General features: G+C 34.3%; 2 protein-coding genes across 2 annotated transcripts; one reads left to right on the forward strand and one right to left on the reverse strand.

Annotated features, from left to right (window-relative positions):
- The first annotated feature begins 520 nt into the window (after positions 1-520).
- Positions 521-16527, forward strand: LOC131939487 (traB domain-containing protein). The gene is made up of 9 exons (XM_059297812.1): positions 521-644; positions 11342-11616; positions 12117-12322; positions 12544-12684; positions 13985-14095; positions 14179-14321; positions 14481-14653; positions 15237-15336; positions 15430-16527. Exons 2-9 carry the CDS (start codon positions 11364-11366, stop codon positions 15563-15565), a joined length of 1263 nt encoding a protein of 420 aa, XP_059153795.1. The 5' UTR covers positions 521-644; positions 11342-11363; the 3' UTR covers positions 15566-16527.
- Positions 16528-18391: 1864 nt separating this feature from the next.
- LOC131939463 (AP-4 complex subunit epsilon-1-like) lies at positions 18392-21451 on the reverse strand. The gene has a single exon (XM_059297766.1). The coding sequence runs from the start codon at positions 21405-21407 to the stop codon at positions 18714-18716; it is 2694 nt and encodes an 897-aa protein (XP_059153749.1). The 5' UTR covers positions 21408-21451; the 3' UTR covers positions 18392-18713.
- Positions 21452-21531: the final 80 nt, after the last annotated feature.

Consider the following 21531-nt stretch of genomic DNA (forward strand, 5'->3'; position numbering starts at 1 on the left):
AGGGCGGAGGGGGGTCCGTAATTTTGTGACTGCGTGTGATGAGGGGTGGGGGGGGGGGGGGGTGGGGTTCAGATGGTGGGACGTCACATTTTTGCATTAACAAAAAGTAATGTTGGAAAACGAATTTTAGCCTTTATTTCGCGTTTTAGGTAACTGTTTTAATAAATCGTAATAGGAAATGATTAAAATACTCCAAGTTGAGAGAGTTCAGACAAGATTTTGGAAAAAATATCGATGTTTTAAGAAAAATTCAACTGCAATTTTGAGGGGGGGGGGGGATGACCCCCAATAATTTTTTTTGCGAGGTGGCCCTTTTTTTCTAGTTCCGCCACTGGGTGGGGCTGAAACATTCGAAGCGGACTCAAATTTCTGGGGAGGGGGTGGGGGAGGTCGGACATTGCTCCAGTCTAGGCCTAGAAGTAGATATTTAGTCTTTATTCATTGTATCAAATCTTTTTTTCTAAAACAGAATAGAGATCTACATTTTTAAAATACCATCACCGATAACTGCTAAGCCCGTTTCACCGGAAACATGGGGAGATAAACAACATAATCGTTTGTCATCACTCAAAAGCCTTTCATCAATATTCTCTTCTAACCTGCAAGTCTTCAAACCAATCTGGCGTAGATCTAGACCACTTTCTGTATGCATAATACCTATTCTTTGTAGATATCTTTAACTAGTTATTGATCTAGACCTACACTTATAAGATTTTAATCGTTTTTAATGGACCCGAGCGAGAATAGTCTCAAATTAGTAGGTTGAATTATGGATTTTTTAAAATAAAATATTCTGTTATTTTAAATACACCATTAACTTCCTTACCCCTTAAGAGAACATTTGACACCACATTTAAATATCTAGCTTACTCGGTTGACGAGAAAAGAGAGAATTTGAAAATTAATCAAAAATGGAAAATGAATGACAAACAGCGTTCTTGGCCCTCGACCGGCATAACATGACGTCGTCGACTTGTGTACACGAGCTTTTAATTCCCGCCATGGTAATTGCGTCAGCTTAGGTAATTTACTCACCGGAAAATAACAAAAAGTAACTGGTTGATTTGATAATAAAACTAGATCTAGTTATTTTATTATTTATTAAATTCTACTCTACATGTTATTCAAACCATTTTATGCAATAATGAACACCTGCATAAATCAAATGACCATAATAAATATTTTTATTTCAAATTCTAATTTTAAATAATAAATATGCTATATTATAGTTTATAAATACAAATACATTTTACACTCAATTCACATTATATTGAGTCAACAGTGTGGCAGCTGAGGTTCATACATGGTATTAGTGTCTTTTTTTTTTTTTTACATTACATTTTTTTTTCATCTTGAAAACATGACGTATGTGATTTTTTTTTTTAAATAAAATCTCCAAACATCGTCACTCGCGTGATTGCTTGCTTGCGTTTACTATCCTATTGATGAAAAATCCCACCACGGTCGCGGGGTCACCGTGACTTCAGCAGGCCTATAGTACACGTCATAGAATGAACACGTGTACACGAGATGGTCGGTGTCTTCACTTCTCTCCCCCCCCCCCCCCCCCTTCTTCAAGCAAATTGAAAAACAGACCTACTTTCCTACTTCTGATCATTTTTTTAAAAGTTCGGTAATTTTTTTTTTTTTTTTAAAGTTCTCATATCAGGCATGCTAGATTATTTTTTTAACTAGATCTACATCTAGCTTAAAAAATAAAATAAATAAACGCTTAAAATGCCCGTAAACAGATTATTTAGCGCCAAAAAAAAGGCCGCTGAACGAGCATTTTTTAAAATACGCAGCAATGAAAATTGAAAAAGGCTAACGGCGATCAATAAGTCTAAAAATCGCCCGTAATTAGGCCTAGCTCTGAAAAAGGCCACTGAACGAGCTTCACTAATTATATAAACGAATAGGCCACGCAGCGTTGACGAGGTTAACCACCGGTCACGAATGCAGCAACTGTCGGCCCACAGTGAAGAAAAAATCAATATACTAATAAAATTACTAATACAATAATAATGTCCATAATTTTACTTTTTCCGCACATGCTACAATTGAATTATAATTAAAATACTAGACTTAACAGTTCATTCCGCAAAAAACTAGATCTAGTTGTTTCTGTCTGGCAACTAGCGTAACAATGATGCAACGTTACTAAAAATAGCAGAGAGAAATTGTCGCATGGTTACTTACGGGGTAATTGGATTTTTGGTAAAAATCATCTATAATACTGTAAATATACATGGTAAATATCTCAATTATATATTAATCTACTGTTATACGGGCCGTTTTCCCCGTTATACGGTCGTTTTTGGCCGCGGTTCAGTTTATACGGAGAGTGCTCCACTAGAAATCCTCTCATTATTTACAACTACAATTCTAGCGATTTTTTCTGGCATTCTAAGGCATATTATCCATTTTATTAGCATCTTGTGTTAAAATAATGATAAGAATTTGCGAGATTAACAGTTTTTTCATATGTCGTGGATTGGACCCTAAAATAAACGTAAAAACCGTCAGAAAACGACGCGTGACGTTTCAGGGTCAGAGGTCAATCCAGCCATCTAAGTAATGAGGCGGCCTACAAATTAGGAATGTTGGGATATTTTTCCTAATTACCATAGAATGATAAAATGTACACAGATTAATCCTATAATATACCCCATTGATAAAAATACCAAATTTATCATTCTAGGCCTAATAGTTTTTTTATATGAATTTTTAAAGTTATGTATTAAACCTGTTATATATTACTGTAACATCGGATTTAATTGTGTGATTGGCTTTAGGCTTGCATACCACTGCTGCTATTTGAGATATAATTATAAAACTTTGCACATTAGTGCTAGAGAGTGTGGGCAATAGAAATATGAAAGTAAAATCAAAATTTGATGAAGGATAATTAGAACTAATCAAGTCAAATTAAAGTGAGGGGTGCTGTTCTATATAGGTCAATATGCAGACTGAAAGTCTATGTTTTTTTTTAATATTAAAATTGAAACTTTGCTAGAGGGTGGGGGCAATAGAAATATAGAAAAAAATTATATTAAGTATGACTGCATATAATTAAAAAGTCCTATGAAAGGGTGTTGCACCCTTTTATAGTAATTATAGTGACTGCAACAGACGTATGTCCAGAATGTTACTATAATAGATAGGATACATTTTGGTTATTGATACTGAAGCATGTAATAAGAAGAATGCTGAAAAATAAAACTAGGGATGGTGTGTTAAAGCACTCAACTACTAACATGCAAGTCTTAAGCTCAGATCTCAGACGAGTCTGTCTGTGCAGCATCCACCAAGCTCAGATGAGTACCTGACCCAAGGGAAAGTAAAGATAGCTTGGCAGAGAGCTAACCACACCATCACTTCATGTGCATGGGTCAAGAAAAGATAAACTCTACTTCAGCTGCTTTATGGATGATGGATTGACAGGTCCAAAAGGGAAACTACTTTAATATACTAGGGCCTTTATAAGACCCTATTGATATTTTGGTACAACTAAATTACTAATCAATAGAAAAACCTTAAATTCTTGTAAAAGTTTATTAAGCTAAGTATTAATTTGTACCAAATCAGAAGTTACAGCTTCCCTGTCTATCTGCTTATATGAATATATATATTGGCAACATGCAGTGATTTAAATCCGTATTGTTTGTTGTTATTTGTTTTTTGTTACTTTTTATTATTAAATGTAAAAATTGTATCCTAAATTATTATGAATAATAATTATCATGCCTTTTTCATGTCATTCTAAATTCACTGCCTTATTAATTAGTACCCCCCCCCATGTCAATTGCTGCACCTTTTGTTAATTATTTACTAATGTCATAAGCATAATTATTACAAATAATTAAATAAGTTTATCACCAAGCTTCTTTACTTATCATAACCAATAATATGCCCAGACTTACTTTATCAATCGATACATATAGTATATAGCATTAGTTATACTAAGAAATAGGCCTATAACTTATTTATAGTATAAAGTATAATAGTATATTAAAGGCTATTAGTATTAGCCTTAAATCTAAGTAAGTCAGTAAGTAGGTATGTGTGAAATGCTTAACACTATTTAATGTAAGCCTAAGCTTCTTGCCTGTCGGTTTTAATAGATAACTTGATCAACGTATTTTATCTAGTTTTAACAGTGCCACCCACAATTTAAATTCTTTCCAACTTCGAAAACTACGTCATTGGCATTAGTGCGCGTATTTTATCGATAATAGGTAATGCGGTGCTAAACCGACGCCATGGCGTTGTCAAGGCCGAAGCGCTAGCTCGGGGATTTGACATGTATGATAACTCGTAAGCAGAAGTAGTAAGTGCCATAAAACCGTTATTATAATAATATTTGTTTATTTAATGGACACTTACAACTAATGGCAAGACACTTATAATGTGTTTAATACGTAAACTTATTTAAAATGTGACAGCACCGTACGGGACATGTTCGCGAGATAAACTCATTAGAATCGTGCGATCGATTTCGGCTTAAAGATTGTCATAATGGCGGTAATTTTCTAATTGAAACATATAATACGACTACACTAGAATATCTATATCGAATATTTCTAAAAACTCGATTCCAACAGTGAGATTCGGCATTCTTCGGAAAAGAGCGAGTTTTTATAAAGACTGCATCGAAAAGTCCGGATGTTGAATACCGAATCGAAACAGCGGAAGTCGGAATGCCTACTCAAATTGAAAGGAGGGTTGAAACTCCATTTTATTTTTAGCGTATTTTAAATTTTATTCGCCGCTTCACGTACACCCCCGGTTGCGCGTATTTTATTATAACTACACAACCGAAACACACAAAACATTTAGAAAACACTAGGTTTAGTTCTACATCTACTTATTTTTTTTTTATGAAAGTGTGTTTTTATTAGAAAAGGTAAAAAACAATTCCAATTATTAGTCTGGCGCGTTGCTTAGATGGCTGGATTGACCTCTGACCCTGAAACGTCACGCGTCGTTTTTAGACGGTTTTTACGTTTATTTTAGGGGTCCTATCCACGACAAAAAAACCTGTTAATCTCGCAATTTTTCATCATTATTTTAATGCAAAATGCTAATAAAATGGATAATATGCCTTAGAATGCCAGAAAAAATCGAGATATTTGTTGTTGTAAATAATAAGAGGATTTCTAGTGGAGCGCTCTCCGTAAAAACTGAACCGCCGCTAAAAACGACCGACCTCCGGGGAAAATGGCCCGACAGACTCTAAGTTATTATATAATTGAGATATTTACCTTGTATATTTACATTATTATTGATTCTGGTTTCCAAAATCTTATCCCAAAATGAGGTACCCACGCTGACATTTCTATCCGCTATTTTTAGTATCATGACGTCATTGCTACGCTAGTTGCCAGACTGAAACAACTAGTTTTTGTTTTTTACGGAATGAACTGTTAAGTCTAGTATTTTAATTATAATTCAATTGTAGCATGTGCGGAAAAAGTAAAATTATGGACATTATTATTGTATTAGTAATTTTATTAGTATATTGATTTTTTCTTCACTGTGGGCCGACAGTTGCTGCATTCGTGACCGGTGGTTAACCTCGTCAACGCCGCGTGGCCTATTCGCTTATATAATCAGTGATGCTCGTTCAGTGGCCTTTTTCAGAGCTAGGCCTAATTACGGGCGATTTTTAGACTTCATTGAGCCTTTTTCATTGCTGCATATTTTAAAAAATGCTCGTTCAGCTGCCTTTTTTTTTTTTTGCGCTAAATAATCTGTTTACGGGCATTTTAAGCGTTTATTTATTTATTTTTTTAAGCTAGACGTAGATCTAATTAAAAAAACAGCTGGCTGTAGCTAGGCCAATGCCGCTGCCGAGAAAATCGGACAAATCGGCTTTTCCCTACCCCCTGCATGTTTAACTCTGTTTTTTGCATGATTTTATTGTGTTTATATTAACATGTTATACACCATTCTGTTTGTAATTGAATAACCTTTTAAACTGTATAATTTTGATTTTAATATGATTTCAAACGTTGAAGAAATCGCCGATTAAATCGCATTTTTTACCCTCCGCGGCGACGTGCCGATTAGGGGGGAGGCTATTAGGGGGGAGGCTTTTTCGCCTTTTTAAAACAGGGGTGCTACTTTGAGTCTATAGACTCTTCGAGTTTTCGCCATTCAACAGTGAAACTTGGCAGAAATACAGATTAGATGTAGACGTATACAGCGCAGGGTTCGTCGTCAAAATATATTAAATACTTTCGGAGATATCGTACAGCAAAGTTGAACCAAGTTTCCAGGGTTATTTATAGACCGATTTTTAATTTGAACCCTGCGCTGTATTGCTGAAATCTGGACGTTTATTAATATGTATGATATGTACTATAATGCCCTAAGATAGAGACGTCTATAGACTTTGAAGTGGACCGAAAATCAAAACATAACGCGCCGACCGCTGGCCGACTGAACCGCTCGGCTGTGCTTCGAATCGCCCTCTTTACAAAGACGACGCGTTACAAAATTCTTATACACGAATCGAGTTTACATACTACAACAGTGAAACTTGGCAGAAATACAGATTAGATGTAGACGTATACAGCGCAGGGTTCGTCGTCAAAATATATTAAATACTTTCGGAGATATCGTACAGCAAAGTTGAACCAAGTTTCCCGGGTTATTTATAGACCGATTTTTAATTTGAACCCTGCGCTGTATTGCTGAAATCTGGACGTTTATTTATATGTATGATTTTCTCTACAATACCCCCAAATAAAGCCGCCCATACATTTTAAATTGGAGCAAAAATTAAAATTAACGCGCCGACCGCTGTCCGACTGCGTGCTCTGCTGTGTCGATCTACACACCGTGTGGCACATCCGAATGCCTGGTCACGTGACGCTAGGCGGTCGATCCGATTGGATGATACTGTAAACAATTTCTAAAGATAGATAGGCCTACATGTGTTCCCGTGTTAGACTCGACGGTTATATCTATTTTGTATAGATTAGATATATAAGCCGACAGGCATGTTTCATAATTTTGTCCTTACCCATTTAAAGGGGAAAAAGTCTTATTAATATTTACGGCTCAGGTTTCAAATTTATCTTGTTTTTAAAATTAATCCAGATGGTTACTGTCCGATTATAACAATTCTGCGTTTTGCGCACCCTAATTTCATTTAAAATTAGAGCATTTCTTTTTCATAAAAACGGCTTTTATTTTTTTCCCGGTCCCCCTTTTTTTCACTACACATTTAGAATCTACATACGCTTAACAAAGTGGAGGATACTAGCCAGCCAAATTGACCAAAAAGGGATGGGGTGGGTGGGCATTCTGTATAACACCCAACGTAACAACCATAGCCTACGTAAGCCTCACCCCGCCCCCACTAGTCCGTGACGCGACGAGCCGACGGTCGTCGCCTTTGATGTTGTACAACACCCGTACGGTACCTACTCAGTACGTGGTGGTTTCATATCCCACCTACCTCCCCCTTCACTTTGTGGAGTTGATGTTACTAACCCTCGGGCATAGATCAAGAAATCTTGCCAGACTTTTGTCTCTGAAAGTACATAATATTCGTCTGACACGTTCATCGGCTTGGCCGACTAGCCTATCCAGCGGTGGTGTTTACGTAATAGGGCAATAAAATTCGTTAGTCAGAAGATCTGGTTAGTCAGATTAAACAAAATCTAGGCAAAAGCTTGTGGTGGTACACGTGTCTGTGTATAGGCACACACCGTAATCTTACACAGTTTCTAGAATCTACTAGATCTACACAATCAAGCACTCAAACACGTGCTTTTTTCTTAAGAAAGTTTTTAATTGTAAAAGGCCTACTGGTAGACATACAAAAATACATAAGCCTACTTACTACTAGCACAAACATTGGGCTTAAATATAATTTATGTTATAGACCTATAACTTACACTAGATCTATACCTTGTGCAAGTTTTTAAAAAAAAATTTTCCTCCAAAAAATATTTTATTGAAATTGTAAAAAGGAATAATTTTAATATGGGTAATAATATTACGTAATTATCATAAAGCACACTCTGATTCTGATCAGACACATTTGTGACTAGACTAATTTTATAGCAAAGTAACAAGAAATATAATTATAATGAAATAGGCCTATATTTTGGAATAGAGTAGGCCTAAAGTATTGGACATAGATTACATAACATCTTTTAAGAAGTTACATAATCACAAATTTACTTTTGTAATAGCATTCTTCTCTTTGTATTGTAAAACTTGATTAGTTATATTTTCTTTTAGTAGGCTATTAACTTGAAGTTAACTGGCAATGAGCAAAAGTGATTTAAAAACTAATTAATGGTATATTTTGAGCAAAGGGTGGTATTACCTAACCTTAACATTTGATAGTTATGTAACAATGTTGGACCATTTTAAATACTACCATTAGCTTCAGCATATATAAATGTCATATTATAGATTAAAACAGTGTTACATTTAAACAATGACTTCTTATCACATTGATTATTAGATGTTTTAAAAAAATAGAAAGGGGGGTATTACATAATCAATGATAATCTATGCGATTAGTCGATTATGTAATCGAATGACACTTTTTAAAATAGCATCATTGGATTCGGCATACAAACATCTATAAAATACCATAACATGACATCAATTGATGAAGTTTGCTTGCTTTAATACCACTTTTAGTGAAAAACTCTTTAAAATTTGGTCCATACCCTCCCAGTATTTTTCCTCTTTCAGGGTCTACCCCGGTTGTCTGAAAAAACGGCTATTTTTTAATGACAAAAAAATTCATAACTTTTTTGTTTATGGTCAGATTTAGAAAATTTAAACTGATCTGTAATCAGATTGACAGCCCCTATCCAAATATGTAACTATTATATTGTTTTATTGAAATTAAATTTTTGCATTGGCCTAGCTACTGGCTGTCTAGCATGTCTGATATGTAAACTTTAAAAAAAATGACCGAACTTTAAAAAAAAAAATGACCAGAAGTAGGAAAGTAGGTCTGTTTTTTAATTTGCTTGAAGAAGGGGGAAGTGAAGACACCGACCATCTAGTGTACGCGTGTTCATTCTATGACGTGTACTGAACTCACGGTGAACCCGCGACCGTAGTGGGATTTTTCATCCACAGGATAGTAAACATAAGCAAGCAATCACGCGAGTGACGATGTTTGGAGATTTTTAAAAGAATAAAAAACTTTAATGTAAGAAAAAAAAAAGACACTAATACCATGTATGAACCTCAGCTGCCACACTGTTGACTCAATATAATCATCCCCATAATGTGAATTGAGTGTAAAATATGTATTTGTATTTATAAACTATCTTAACTATTAACTATTACTATCATATTATTTTAAGCATATTTATTATTTAAAATTAGAATTTGAAATAAAAATATTTATTATGGCCATTTGATTTTTGCAGGTGTTCATTACTTCATAAAATGGTATGAATAACATGTAGAATAGAATTTAATAAATAATAAAATAACTACATCTAGTTTTAATTATCAACCAGTTGCTATTTGTTATTTTCCGGTGAGTAAATAACCTAAGCTGACGCAATTACCATGGCGGGAATTAAAAGCTCGTGGACACAAGTCCACGACGTCATGTTATGCCGGTCGAGGAGTAAGAACGCTGTTTTGTCGTTCATTTTCCATTCTCGGATAATTTTCAAATTCTCTCTTTTCTCGTCAACCGAGTAAGCTAGATATTTAAATGTGGTGTCAAATGTTCTCTTAAGGGGTAAGGAACTTAATGGTGTATTTGAAATAACATAATGTTTTATTTTAAAAAATCCATAATTCAACCTACCAATTATTGAATTAAATATCGCCGGCCTGAGAAAAATCCCTACATGGACGAGGGTAAACAGTGAGTTCACATTGACTGATTTATCAGCATACGTCATAGCTTGGGCAATTGCTATTTGAAATTGTGGTGGCCTCAATGTTGGGGTCATTGTGAGTTCATATATGTTTAGTTATAATAGTATTAGGCGAGCTAGAGATACTTTTAACTTTAAACAATACAAACTTTAACTGCCTTGCAGTTATGAGTTTGGTACTTTACCCATCGCCATGAAAATCTTAACTGACACAAACATATTTTAAAGAGTAAAAATAAAGGTAAATCTAAATTCAATATTCCAAATTTTGATTTTTCTTAAGTTTTGACAAAAGTAGGCTAAATTATCTAAAACTAAAATTCATAAAGAAATAGGCTTAGTGTTTTCCTGTGTGTTTCAGTTGTGTTTATAATAAAATACGCTGAACTGGAGGTGAATGTGAAGTGGGGAATAAAATAGGCCTACACTAAAATGTAGTTTTACCTCAAAGGTATTCAAGAGGCCCATAAAATATTTTTAAAATCATGTGCGATGTAATAAAAATTAATATGGTTATAAAATCCTGACTATTTGGTTTTGGATGATTTTAGATACCGATGTATGATAATTGTCTCTTCCATAAAATAGGTGTGTTGGGTTGTTAGTAGTATTGTAATCTCAACTAATTTTATGGTTAGAAATTACGGTGAGGCATATGGTAGGACTAGGGTTAGGGATAGGGTTAGCATTGACATTAGCCAGCAATGTGTTTATTTAGTTAACTACCAGTAACCTAACTCCCCTTTTTTTAAAGAAGATTCATTAAATTTTAGTTATTATTTAACATTTTCAGGAGGATATATGTTTTAAAAGTTACATAAACGATTCTCTGATTACTAGTAACTATAGCAGCCATATTAAGTTGTTGTTTTTTTTTGTAAAATATTATAGTTAGATTCAGGGGAAACAACCCTAATTTACAGATGGCAGCTGTTTATATAGCAAATCTTGCGCTCAAACACTGCTGGCTAATCTTACAATATAGCGTCGGTCATTATTCCAAAATGGTACAGCAGTAAAAAACTGTAAAAAACTGTTAGCCCTATTCTGGTTGTAGGTTTGAACAACAGAAAAGTGTATCAATAAGGAAATTTTTCTGACAAAAGTGAAGAATTAGAATGAAAACATTAAGTTAGGTCAATACTAAATAATATCAATTGGTACAGAAATGAAACTTTACAAATATTTAGATCTATCTGTAGATCTAAAAGAATGTAAATTGTACACTCCATGTCAAAAATAAGAAATTTTAACTTTATTTTGCTTAAATACAATTTGATATAGTCTTAAGTCTATAGGCCTGTATAGAAATCAAGAGTTTTTATCACATCTGATTCAAATTTTGTATAATATAGTTAAAGTCACCAGGATATGTTTATTTTGTGTTCTTTACGTTAGTGTAATAGAAACATAGTTAGCTTTATTTAGGTCTATTTTTGAAAATTATTTTCTCTTCAAAGGAGTTAAATGAATGTGTAAACTATGTCACAAGAAGTAGATCAAGACGATGCCGATCTAACAACGAACAACAACACAGGACACATAGTTGTGGACAATGCAGAGAACAACAATGTAGGAGGGGCCTCACTCTACAATAAGGAAGATGATGAAGAATCTGAACACAATGACAGTACTGAAGAAAATTTTTACATACCTGACAATATGCAGGGAGATCTAATGGCAAGTGGAGACATCCCTTCTAGTAATGCAGCAAAAAATGGTAGTGGTATTGATGGTAAGGAAACTAATTCAACATACTCTTTACTCTTCTTAGTAAATTTAACATACTTATGCATATCCACACCTTGTATTTTTTTCATTGTTAAATAAACTTGCAGCAGTTACAGTGTTTTTTTAATGGGGGGGGGGGTGTCATGATTAGTACTTTTTCTTGAAAAATCACATAATTAAGTTAAATCTAACTTAAAATATTTGAGTGTAAGAAAACTAATACCTCTAATGAAATTTAAAAAAAATAGTTGACTTAAAACATTAAGAAACTCAAATAAAGCATCAATATTATCTATTTTTTGATATAGTGCACTAAATGTTTTAGTATTTACTAACAAAATACCTAGGATTAAATTTTGAAGCATAAAGTGAAATTACCCTTTAAGACCTCATAATTCAAAATTTAGGAAATTGTAAGAAAATAATTATGGTTGGGTTAACATTTAAACCTAACTTCATAGTAACTGTCAAGTTAAAGACAAAATACTTTTTTTTAATGATCAGATGATATTTGGCTAAGTGAAGATGAGGATGAAGATGAAAATTATACAGATGACGAAGCAGATGTTGATCCCAAGTCATTAACTAGAGTTCCAGTTCCTATCTCTGATTTGCCAGAGACAGTCACATTGTTAGAAAGAGATGGTTGCCTTGTATATATTGTTGGTACTGCACATTTTAGCAAGGAGAGTCAAGACGATGTGTCAAAGGTAGATACAAATATAACTTTTCAAATAGATATATATTTTATTGACATAACAGAATATGCTTATATATTATTTGTTTTGCATTCTGTTATACAAGAAGAGTCGAGATTATAGTTTTTATATTTTTTGAAATAACACCATTTGTATGTGATGACAGTGGCCAGTAACACTTTTTAAAACATAGACTGTTGTTAATTTAGATCTATGAAATTCAATTATTACAGGTAATTCAATCAACAAAACCACATGTAATCATGGTTGAATTGTGTCAGAGTAGAGTGAACATCTTGAGAATGGATGAAGAGAAAATTTTAGAAGAAGCTAAGAACATCAACTTCTCTACTATACAACAGGTCATCAAAAGGGTAAGTTAACAGGTGGCAGTTTTCTTTCCATGTCTTTGCCTAACCCAAAAAAAACACAGTTATTACCAAGAAAATGCCAATATCAATGGTTATTATATTAAATACTTGTTTATAAGCATTTTTTTAAAAGAGTTATAAAAATGTTATTAGCAATGTTAGGAAAAAAGTAAAATACCCTTTCAAAACTTAATTGGTCCATGAGGCAGGTATTAGTGACCTCAACATTTGAAGGGATAGTGTGGTCAGCCCTGCCACCTCTACTTTCCCTAATGTGAGTCAGGAACCCATCAGAGCTAGATGGTCTCTGAGACTCAAACACAGGATCTGAACTTGAGACTTGGTTATGCAGTAATGAAAGTAACTTTTTAGGTCTGTTGAGTTAGAGTTCAGCTGACTCCAGTTATGTAGCCAGTTATCTTACTTCATATAATTTGTAACAGGTCTACCCCAGGCCTGGGTGGTTTTTGATATCCAACAGCCTTGAGCTGGGTACTCAAGACTTTGAGGGGTTATTAGTTATCACATATCAATCATGTGATTCCATTAAATGTTTATTGGCTTTTGCAACTTTTTGGATAAAACACCTTTAGCTTGAGTCATAACTCATGAACACAAATTATTTTTTTAGATTAATGAAGGGATGACTTTAAAATAAAGATATCAACTAGATACATTGGTAGAGTACTCCCATTTACACAAAGCAATCATGCCCAGAGAATCTATATATATAATTCTCTTCTGGGAGCCTTTAGAAAACAAGCTGCAAGCGCCTCCTTGCAGTCCCCTCTCTTTCTCTCCATCACTATCACTACCACCCCCACCCCACCCCCACATTGTCTGGTGAGCTGTGGTCACACTATATGTTTACAAAGCTAAATGTTTACAAATCGTAGAGCCCTAGAGCCGGGTTTCTATTAGGGGCAGATAATTTAGTTCGATTTTAAACTTACAGGAGGTAACTAAGAAATAACTAAGAGGAGGCTGCTTTCACGGGGATGGGGGTGGGGGGGGGGGGGATGGGGCGGGTGTAGGGTTAGGGGAAAGGGGGGGGGTTAGTATTTTAAATATTTAAATATAAAATATTTTCAGTGGCAGCATTGGTACTGTCGAATTCACAAATTATGAATTACTGAAAAGTAGAAAATGAAACAACTAAAGAGCAGCGTATGATACGCTGGGGGTAGGCTCGTATTTATTAATTTAAAAGAGAGAGTAAAACTTGTGTTTTTAAGGAGAAAGAATAGAATTGTCTTCCTTTGTTTCAGTTTAAAATGTAAATAAATCACATTTTATTTTACAGAATGGTTTAATGCAAGGCATTCTAAATATTCTCTTGCTGAACATGTCTGCCTACATTACCAAAGAGCTTGGTATGGCGCCAGGTGGTGAATTTAGAGTTGCATTTAATGAGGTTTGTTATATTTTTATTAACCTAAAATACCGTGACCTATGTTAAAAGGTAGTTAAAATAATGCAAGTTTTATTACTTTACAGGCCCAGAAATTGAAAGGTGGCTGTAAGTTTATCCTTGGTGACAGACCTATCCACATTACCCTGCGTAGAGCATTAGCATCTCTGAGTATATGGCAACGCTTAAAGCTAGCATATGCAATCCTCTTCTCAAAGGAGCCAATAACGTAAGCAAGCAATGCATCTTTTTTCAAGGAGAGTGTCATAAAAAATCTTATACAAACATTCCCAAATTAGTAACTGGAAACATCAAAATGATTTTATTTTGCTAAAGAAACTTTAAAATTTCTATAATTTTTTTTTTTTAAATGTTCAATTTTTTGCAGGAAAGAAGATGTTGAGAAATGTAAACAAAAAGATATGCTAGAGCAGATGATTGAAGAAATGACAGGAGAATTTCCTGCACTTGGACGAGTCTTTGTCACAGAACGAGATATCTTTCTGGCACACTCTCTGCGTAAAGTAGCTCAACCACTTGCTTGCCCAGAAGCCCCAGATGGTACATTTTTTTTTAACTTAATGTTGGACATCTGAAATTGATTTTACTACCTTTGAAGGTTTTACTTGTGTGTTAAGATATTATAAAGTAAAGATTGAAAGATTTTTATTTTTTAACTCTTTTTAAGCTTGATGGTGAATAGATAGACATCTTTGTGCATTTTGATAAGTCAGCTTGAATCCATCTTATATTAGATATCAGTGATGGATTCTAGACTAGTTTTTATGGCAGACATTTTACCACTTGTCTAAACCATGCCATTTCATATACATACAATGCTGAGGCCAATTAGACAATTGTGAATAAATCTGAACTGATAGTGATCTGTTGTTTGAATAAAGAATTACCAGAACTTGTCGACATAATTTAGAAATCAAAGAGAATAACCATTCTGTAGAAACAAGCATATCATATACCAAGTGATCATTAGCAGCCTTTTTTATAATACTGAATTTCTTTTTATTATGTATCATATTAAGTTTTAACCACGGGTGTTTAATTATGCAATTTGATTAAAAAGTTTGCTCAGTTTACATTTTATCACAAAATTATTGTATTTTATTCTTGTTATTTTTTATTGCAGGAAAATTGCCCACAGTTGTTGTTGGTGTTGTCGGTATTGGACATGTTCAAGGCATTAAAGAAAACTGGGAGAAGGAATTGAATATTGATGAGATTTGCAAGTAAGAAATCTTTCTTTTACAACTGTTGATTAAATTTGATCTCACAATCTAATGACACCTGTTTGATTTAAAAAAAAAACAACTATTTTTCAGAATGCCAGCACCTAGTGCAATATCTGTAATTACAAAGTGGAGTTTTCGACTTAGCCTGCTTGGTCTCCTGACTTATGGCTGCTATAGAATAACTAAGCTCACAGCCATCCCATGGATAACAGCCATTATAAAATGACAAAGTTTGAGATGATAAGTTCTGATAGCTTAAGGGAGAAGGGAAAGTTCGGTCCTCTTTATACATCTGCTAAACAGACCATAAGTGATTCAATTGTTTCATAAATATGCATCACTCTGGTCATTGGTGCAACTCTGACTGACCCAAGAAGATTCATGATCAGATGAATAATGGTGATTTAAATTTGAAGATATCGTTGAAAATATTGATTTTACTCTGTGCCAGGAAAATGGATCACATTTATTTCCATTGCAATTTTTCAGGGGCTTTGGGTGGACTCCCTTTTAATATTTAAAATATATTCCTCCACTTTTTTTGAATAAGTCAATGTATATCAAAGATGATTGTGTATATGATGCAAACATTTTTCTGCCTGCTGGAACCATGGGAGTGGGTTTTACATTGAACAAAATGTTTGGTGTGTTTGAAGAAAAATAATGATAACCTGTGTGTTTGACATTCATTTTCTGAAAGATTTTAATATGAAGGGATTTATTCCATGAATAAAGTTTCAATAAATGTTTTCTGTATATATCATCTTTCAACAGGGAAAGGAATTTTTTTCGTATACTCTTTTTAAGTGCATGAGTATGACATATGTTTAGTTTTCAGATTCTGAAAGTATTTTTTAATTAATAATATACCATAACTATTATTTATAATTTTTTAAATTCACAAGTTCCCATTGTCTTAAGTTGGTTTGTGCAGATATGAAAACTCCATTGATTAATATAAATAAATATATACAAGTTTAAAATAATTTGTTTTTGACCAATTTCACAACCAAATTACAATTATTTGATATAGCATACAAAATCAAACAAGTTTTAAACAAAATCAAATGTTTGTTTTAAGCCAATTGTTTTAATTTCTACAGCATTTGGTTCAGACTTTTTTTTACTAGACTAATGACATAAAAATAAAAATGCTGTTTTTAAAATAAATTTTGAATGTCAACTGTAAAAGAGAAATAGGCCTACTTAGAGTATACACAAATCAGAATCTATTTTAAAGCAATAACTTTTCACTTAATTTAATACTTTTGTAATTTTTTAGTTTAAAAAAAAACCCACAGAATGCATTTTTTTTTCTTTTTTTTCATGTATTTAGATTTATAATGGGTAACAGGTGACTCTTATTTGTAAAATATTCTTTCATTAAAATAATTATAAACACTTGTTTTCATTGTAGTATATTTTGTGAATGGTAGTAAAATTAAATCAACGTCCTGTTAGTACATAAGATACAATTGCATTGCATACACTATCATAGAAAATAAAGGTTTGTGTTTTCCTGTTAGGGGTTTGCCATTTATGACATGTAGACTAGGGATTGAAAGTTCAATTTTTGTGTTGATTCTCTTTGCAATCATGTGCTCTTAACATGTGCTAGACAGTTTTTGATTTTGTCAAAAATATTTATTGTTTCCCTTTGCAATGGATATATGTTAACAGTTTTGGTTAACTAAGTTGATAAAGCCAAACACATGGCTGTCAATATTAGATATACTGATCAATTCTCAAAACAGTTAACAACAATAAGTAATTAAAATATCAATGGCTAAAATTCAGTTATAAAAATACATGTATTTAAATGCAAAGGTATTGTCACACAGTTTCTAAAGACTGAACCACCTCTAGGAGTATGATGTTCTTTCAGTTATATCTTCCAAGTCTAGTGTGAGTCTTTATTAAACAAATTTTATATCATGATCCTTAACCTGAGGGGTTCATATCCTGCAATTCAGCAGCCCTTTTTAATGACTAGCACTAGTTTAAAGCTTTGCATACAAACATAAGATTAAAATATACAAATATACACATGCTGTTTCTCTTTACCCTCCAAAGCAAACCAATAGGTAAGGCAAATGTCAAGGTATTGCAAAAACAGGAAACAATGAATAGAAAAAGACAAATATTACACTTGTTTAGCATTAGATAAGCAAAATATTCCAATTATATAAAAAATAACATACATCTACTTTTAAAAAAAAATATTGCAGGTTAACTAGTGGGGTAATGCATTACCTATTGTCTCCCATATTTATTAACACTCCCCTTCACCAAATAGTGCACTATTTCTTTGTTGAGTGATGAATAGGCATAACAGGTATACATAATTAGAATGCTGATGTAAGAGCCGACAGCAAACGTGAAATGTAACACCTTAAAGTGAGACCACTCTCTATGGGTGTGGTGTCTGGCCAATGTATCTTCTGAAGTGTATACTAGAATTAGTAAAATATATTCAAATATTTACTTTGACCACTTACCTCCTCCTTACTCCACCCCCCCCCCCCCCCCCCCCCCCCACCCCTCAATAGTCTGAAAGAACCATTGATTTTTTTTAGGCTCTACTAATTCAAAGCCAATAAATTTTGTCTTGAGAAAATTACCTCTTGCGATGGGTAGTATAGAATACTCATATTAAATTTTATGTTCGTGTTCCATTTTTCATATCAGGATAGAGCATTTAACACAAAATTTCACAACTGCTAATTAATAATATATTGTATGTTGTGTTTTTTTAGTCATGTTCATGAGGTTTTGTTTTATATAATGGGGATTATTATGAGGGCAAATTGACAGTGGGAAGGGGGAGATCAGGGTGGTAATTGCAAGGGCTAATGGGGGGGGGGGGGGGGTTGACGGGTTTAATGCCCAACTCACTCCCTTAAACAGTAGTTTTCAGCACAAGCTATATTTATTTTTTTCTTGACAATATTTTATAAATAATCTTAGCTGTTAAACAAGTCTACAGTGAATTCCACTTAAGTCCCCCCCCCCCCCCCCCCCCAAACATGTATCTACTAGTTGAGTATTTATTAGTGACCCTCTCATCCTACCAAAAGAAAACAACACATTTTTACCTATACCTGATTAACAATTTTAAGAGTAGGCACTATCCAAATTATTCAAGACTACTTATTTTGCCCTACATTTTTTAGAACTTACACATTACATAAAATTATTGTAAAATAACTCATTAATAATAAGATTTGTTTGCGGTGGGTTTGCTAGAAGTGGTCTGTCTTATCCATCTGTCAAACAGAATGCAGAGTCATGGAAAATGAGTTTTACAATCTAAAAAAAGTAAGACAAGATCATACAAGCTGACGACATACATGGGAAAATAATTAAGTTTTCTATCAAGTGGCATCTTCAGGCTCACTGTCTGTGAGGGTCTCCATGGTAGATAGTGAAAAACTGGGTGAGGTCACATCTGCCAAATACTCAGAGTAGATAGAAGCTTCCTGTTGAGCAGTTGCATTGTAACTTGAACTAGACAATTCAGCTTCTAAGCTGTAAGGCTCGGACAAATAGGGCAAACTTATCTGGCCTGGATAATTTAAAGGGCTTTCTACTTTCTCAGACTGGTTGGAGATGAAGCTGGATTGGCTGGCATCTGCATCTGAAATACAGGATGCATTGTCAGTGTCATCTTCTTCGTGCCAACGAGAGAACTGAGCATTTTTTTTAGAGATCCCAAAAGGATTCAGACTTAATCCTGACAGCAAATCATTCTCATCATCTGCCCATTTGTTTCTAGATTTAGAGTATGTGTTGTTGAAACCATAATGTTCTGATATCCCAGTATCATCTAAACCAAGAAAAATTTCATTAGCAATATTCTCTTCAGGTTTTTTCTCCGGATCTGTGGTATTTGAAGTCTCTTCTTCGTCGACCCATTTGGTTTTGATATTGGAGGAAGACTTTGAGACAACAGATGAGGAATTATTTGTTTCCACTGATGTAATGACTTCAGTAAAATTCCCAACTGAGCTATCAACATTTTGATCAGTTTTTAAATACTTGGGTTTAAGAGTTTCTTTACCCTGAGCTAACTCGTGTACAATAAATTTATCCAAGAATGACAAAGACAAATCTAGATGGGAAGAGTCAAAGACAATCTGAGACATTTGAGTCACAGTTTCAGGATTCTGGATCAAATCTTCCAGGAGTGACAGTAGATAGAGCACTCTAGGATCTCTAATCAAAAGTCTGTAATTCTGTTTTTGAAGCCATTCTCTCAAAGCCGGAATTTCTAGACAACCGGCTAAAACTAGTTTAATTATTGCACGTAAACAGCTACATTTGACCTCCATGAGATTTGAGATGTGATATTTATCCACATTTTCATCACTGCTTTGAGAAGGTCTTGGTATCAGACTATGGCTAGGGAATGAATTGTTTTGCCACAATAGTAGCTTTTCAGCAGAATCAAGAAATTCTCTAAACGGCATTTTGGTGCCAAGTTTTGGAGCTATTAAAGCCATTATCTCTATGGACAGCATTAAAGTAGGGTGTGATGGGCTCTGCTGGTTTATCACCTCCAACAACACTCTCATTAAACTACTCTTATCCTCCACTGTAACTGAGTCTTCAGTCTGGAAAACGTTCTCAATTTTCAGCAACACCTGTTCAGTCAGCTGAAGCTGAACGTCATGTGTAACATTGAGATGTAAAATGCTCAAGTACGTCTGTACGTACCAGTCTATTCCCGGAGCCAGCCTTTCTGCTAAATCACTAATAAGTTTTATGATGTCATCCACAAACGTCTTATCCTTTGTTTTCTGTATCTGATCAAACAGCTTAGAACAAATAGGTTTTATATTTGCTCTGTTGGCCATGGCATGGAGTAAATATGTTGTTCTATACTGGATGGCTGGATCTTCATCAGCCAGACATTCCACTACAGCTCTTTGGTGTTGAGCTGCAAAGGATGATTTGATTCTAGACAGAGATATAAGAAGCCCTAAGCCTTGGTATCGCATGCTGTTACTGGCATCAGATGACAGCAGTTTACCAATGCAACGGGAGCATAAATTGAGCAGCTGCTCATCTGCATGAATCTTGGCAGCTGTCAGCACACTTTCTATCAGAATTGCTAAAGACACTGGCTCTGTCACCTTGGTCTTTTCAATTAATGTTTGCAGAAAAGAAGCTATTGCACTTTGTAGTCTAGCTTCCACTGAACCCAAGTGACCTAAGATTTTCAGGAGATTAATTTGCAACCAAGGTAACGGAACCATATGGTAATAGTAAGTTGAACCAAATCCTCCACTGTTAATTTGATCAAGTATATGCAAGAAACTTCCTCCAAGGCTTACATACTTGTGTGGGTTTTCCCTAACCAAAATAAGAAAAATATTCACCACAGCTGATAAAATACCAGGGTCTCTAGATTCCAGAAATAAATTAAGTTGCGGAAGAGAAGGTTGTACCAAGGCCGGAGAACTGTTGTAGAATGCTTGCAAGCAGTAAATTGCTTTTTCTCTGACTAGCTCATGGGAATGTTTCAGCTTTTTGATCACTTCAGGTAAAATACTTGCAATGTTTTCTTCCCCAACAAGCTGACCAGCAACAATCAAAGCAATACAGTTGTCTCCCATGTTGGAACTCTTCAAATCACGCAGGAGAGTGGCCATCATCAGCATGACCATCTCATGATGCGGATGTAACAACAGACAACACAACAGATACCCCAACCTCTTGTCATAGCCTTTGCCCTGCTGCGCAAGATTTATTGCATAAATTGCAACAAAAGTGACATCGTATCCTAAAAGATGACAAAAAATAGCTTTAGTAAAAGAATTCCGAATCATGACAGATGAACTTGATACTTCAGCCTGCTTGAGCTTTTGCTGCAATGCAGTCAATTCAGAATGCACTATTGCTGCTTCATGGGTCTTGGAACGAGCTCTATGCACAACATTCATAAAAATTTGCACCTCTTGGTGCAGAGGTTGTCGGGCTGATGATTTGCTGTTTTTTCCGCCAATAAGAGTTTGTGTTAAAAGTTTTGGCAATGAAGCCAATGTTTTCTCCATAATTTGGCTCATGACCAACTAATTATCAAATTGATTTGTAGCAGCTCATAACATTTTATCTGAAAAAGACAAGCCACAAAAATTAGCCTTAAGTATATTCTTCCATTAAACCAACTAGCTAAATTCCTATATTATT

The sequence above is a fragment of the Physella acuta genome, unplaced genomic scaffold (assembly GCF_028476545.2).
Source record: "Physella acuta isolate Inbredline_101_S28 unplaced genomic scaffold, ASM2847654v3 ptg000281l, whole genome shotgun sequence".
Classification (NCBI taxonomy): domain Eukaryota; kingdom Metazoa; phylum Mollusca; class Gastropoda; family Physidae; genus Physella; species Physella acuta.